Source organism: Grampus griseus (assembly GCF_964374135.1).
Source record: "Grampus griseus genome assembly, chromosome: 19".
NCBI lineage: Eukaryota > Metazoa > Chordata > Mammalia > Artiodactyla > Delphinidae > Grampus > Grampus griseus.
Genome location: NC_139013.1, coordinates 15,828,907 through 15,833,031, shown reverse-complemented (window position 1 = coordinate 15,833,031; position 4,125 = coordinate 15,828,907). Strand labels below are relative to the sequence as shown.

Here is a 4,125-nt window from a genome sequence, read left to right as displayed (position 1 = left end):
CTCTTGCCGGCTTGATATACCTGCCCTTCCCACTTTCTCCTGTCTCACTACTTCCTACCCTCTCAGAAGTCAAGATTTCTGCCTATCAGCCTTGGAGCTCACTCCATCTTAATTCCTTTCTAGAGCCCAGTAGGATAAGGGCAGAGATGCAGATACGGGAGCCGTTTGTTTGGAAAACATTTTATTGGAGTTACTGAGGCAGCAAAGAGTGATCATAGATAGGATGGTGATCAGATCCCACACTGGCCCCCTCTTTCAGTGGTATCAGCAGTGCTGGGTCTCGAAGGGGCTGGTCATTGGGCATCCGCAGCTTTACCCATCATTCCTCTCAGCTGTGGGGAGAGAGGGTACGGTCAGTTTGGAGACCCTTGGAGGCGGGGAGCCGGAGTACTAAGAAAGCCCAGGATAGGGTGGCGCCCTGGTGGAAAGGAATCTCTGCCCCAGTCTAAGCTCCTGTTCTCCTCTGAGTTATAGTAGTTGCGATTTCCCTTAGCTTTGTTTTTCTTAATCTTTATTGGAGTATAGTTGATTTACAATGTTGTGTTAGTTTCAGCAAAGTGAATCTGTTATACATATACATATACCCACTCTTTTTTAGATTCTTTTCCCATATAGGCCATTACAGAGTATTGAGTAGAGTTCCCTGTGCTCTACAGTAGGTCTGTATTAGTTATCTATTTTATATATAGTAGTGAGTATGTATATGTCAATCCCAATCTTCCAATTTATCCCTCCGCACCTTTACCCCCACCCCAGGTAACCGTAAGTTTATTTTCTACATCTGTAACTCTATTTCTGTTTTGTAGGTAAGTTCACTTGTAGCCTTTTCTTAGATCCCACATATAAGTGATATCATATGATATATGTGTTTCTCTGTGTGATTTACTTAGCTTTGATCAGAAGAAGCTTTATCCTCCTTTCACTTTCCCCACTCTCCCACTGAGATCCTCTGCTTTTTCCCTCACCCCCAGCCTCCTTTCTCTCCTAATGCCCACTGCCTCTTACCTTAGGAAAAGCATCCCAGTTGACGAAAGGAAGTCTCCTTTTGACAGACTAAAACAGAAAAAGAGAATGAGAGTGATGTGTTACAGGTCAGGTGAGCATGGATCAGTAAGCGCTTGCTGAAGACTCTGTAGCAGTGACAGTGTCATTGTTTTATAATTACAGTAAGCATTAATATTTCCTGAGCACTTCTTCTGTGCCTGCCTTATACTGACTGCTTTATGGGCATGATTTCATTTGGTCTTCACAGCAGTCTTTTTTTTTTTTTTTTTTGCGGTACGCGGGCCTCTCACTGTTGTGGCCTCTCCCGTTGCGGAGCACAGGCTCCGGACGCACAGGCTCAGCGGCCATGGCTCACAGGCCCAGCCGCTCTGCGGCATGTGGGATCTTCCCGGACCGGGACGCGAACCTGTGTCCCCTGCATCGGCAGGCAGACTCTCAACCACTGCACCACCAGGGAAGCCCCATAGCAGTCTTTTGATGTTGGTACTGTCATTGTCTCCACATCACAGATGAGGAAACCGTGGCTCAGAGAAGTTAAGACATTTGCAAGAGGGCATGTAGCGAGTATGTGCGGGTCACGCACTACAGGCTCTAATTCCAGCGCTACCACTGACTTAGCCTTCTAAGCTTGGGTAAGTCACCCAACTTAGAGCCTCAGTGTCTTCCTGGAGGATGAGGGAATTCGAATAAACTCTTGACTGATTAAGTTTTTCCTTTTCAGAGATTGTCTTTGTGGGCCACGTTAGGAAAATAAGGTCTGGCCACGACAGCCTCCCCGGGAAGTTTTCTTCAGTTGGGCAGCATCTAAGTGGGACAGTTACTCCCTCCCAGGAAAGAACCAAAAGGGCTAGACTAGAATGCGTTGCCACTACCCGGACCAACCGTCAGGAGAAAAAGGGCGCCCAATTGCTTACCTCGAAGAGGGCCTTCCAGTTCAGGAATTCATTATCCCTAAGAACCTTTGCAGAGAGAGAAAGAGACAAGAAGAGAATCAGTTCCAGGGAAGGACAGAGCCCCTAGCCCTCTGGGAAAGGTGAAGGACCAAGACAGCTCTGCAAGCTCTCTACTCAGGCCTCGATCTCCTTTAGGATTTAGATATATATGGGGGCCGAATTAAAGAATTAAACTTACAGGTCGCGACTTTTCAGTGTTCGGAAACTGGGCATAAGCCGTCTAGGCAAAGCAGCAGGGTGTTCAGAAAGTTATTTAGGAACATGAACAGATGGGGGACGAACTCGTAGTCAGATGGTGGGAAAACAGGTGGTTTACCTCCTTGATTCCTGCCACATTATTACCAATGGTGATTCCTTCCTGGAAAGCGAAGGGGAGAAAGGAGACAAATGATCAATCACACGATGGCAAATCCCCTTCCCCAAACCCTCTCTGCCAGCTCTGCTCCCCTCCACAGGCCAGTCCCATTCTCCACCATGGCGCCTCCGTTAACCCACTCTGTCCCAGTGTGGCGGATGATTGACAGATGTACACATGTCGAGAAGGGATGGGAGAGTGGCACGGGGGAGATAGAGAAGTCGGAGCCCAGGCCTGCATCCACCGTCGGCAGCAGGAGGAGAGGGCGGAGAAAGAGGATTCCTCCCAAGAAAAACGAGCTAGTGCAGTTCTGCCGTGGACTCGGGGTGTTCCCGAGACACCCACGCTCAGCCCACGGAGCTGGGCACAGGAGATTGGAAGGCAGGTGGGGGCCAAGTTTCTGAGGTGCCCTGTCTGCCTTTACTTCTGGAGGTCGGTTTGCTTTGTGGCTTGAATTGCCACCAGAGTCTGAGTCTCCGTCTCCCTGCTCCAGCTGGAAGCCCACCTCCCACCCCCGTACTTCAGTGCCTCCGATTTGTTGCCATCCCGACCTTAGCTGCCCAGCCTCATTGCCCCTCATTTCTTCCTTGTGACAACAGAGGTCACAAACAGGTAGCCTACAGCCTAGACCCAAATGTTTAGATCTCATCACAATTTGGCTTGTTTGTTTTTTAATTTGAATTAAAGGTCTTTAATTAGTAAGAATTCAGAAATCCGATTTCCAGTTTCTCTTGAAAATTTTTAAACTCCGGCCACACTGGGCACATTTTCCCACTTAGCAGCAGTCAGATGGCATAGAGACTGTCCCCTTCCAGGTTGGGCAAATTCATTCCACCTCCCCTGAGGCCCCACCAGCCCTCTTGCGCACGGACATCACTTGCTGGGATCCTAAGCAGTGGAGTCTGTGACCCCTATCGTAGACTTGCAAATCCGACATGCGCAATCCCCCATCCCCCTCACAGTGCGATAAGGTGGGGAGAGAGGGACCTCAGGATTTTTCCTGGCTGGAGACTGACTCCTAAGGATTCTTGGTATGGCCTAAGCTCCAGAGGTAGCAGGGCGCTTCTAGTCACCTGAGAGCCATTCCCAGGGATACAAACAAAACAGATGTGGGGCTGAACCCAGACGATCAACTTCAGCCCCTGTCTCCTCTCAGGATGTCCAGCCTCTACCCCACACTTTACCACCCTTTCCAGAAATATAAGCTTCTCTGCCCCTTCCCAGGAAAGCTTTGTCTCCTTCCTCCTTTCTTCCCTTCCTCAGAGCCCCAGCTTCTCATTCAGCCCCTGGTAATAGCCAAAGATAAGAGCCACTTATCCAGTGACCGATTGAGTCAGCTAACAGGTATAAGAGAAAGAGAACCCAGGTGACGTGCTCACCTCAGAACTGCCCAGGGTAGCCCCCTGAGCAGAGTGGAGCGCCAGGAGAGAGAGGAGAACCACAGCAGCAAGAACTGGGATCTTCATGGTGTCAAGTTTGGGGTGTTCTGAGGCAAGGCAAGGCTTGCCCTTTATATTCCCAGGGAGGCAGATCTGAACAGAACTGGGGTCCCCACCCTACTGACTCACCCCCAGATCCTGTCGCCCACCCCTGGGGCTCTGGGAAGGGGAGGTGTGGACTGTTTCCCACTTGCCTTGGATTTCTCAATTCACATTCTGCCCTGGGCACTTGGAAGGTAGGCTGGCAATGGGGTTCTTCATGCCAATGGAGCTGAGATGGAGACAGGTTGGACCTGTCCCTCCCAGAGACTGGCCATGGCACCCAAGCAACCTCTCCTTTTGTCTTTGTCACTTTGCCTTATATCTCTTCGTT

At 49.9% G+C, this 4,125-nt stretch overlaps 1 protein-coding gene across 1 annotated transcript; it reads right to left on the bottom strand.

Annotated features, from left to right (window-relative positions):
* Positions 1–293: 293 nt before the first annotated feature.
* Positions 294–3,779, bottom strand: KRTDAP (keratinocyte differentiation associated protein; the record flags this gene model as incomplete). Its single annotated transcript, XM_082677910.1, has 6 exons — positions 294–332; positions 1,006–1,053; positions 1,920–1,964; positions 2,137–2,178; positions 2,275–2,316; positions 3,693–3,779. 6 exons carry the CDS (start codon positions 3,777–3,779, stop codon positions 294–296), a joined length of 303 nt encoding a protein of 100 aa, XP_082534036.1.
* Positions 3,780–4,125: the final 346 nt, after the last annotated feature.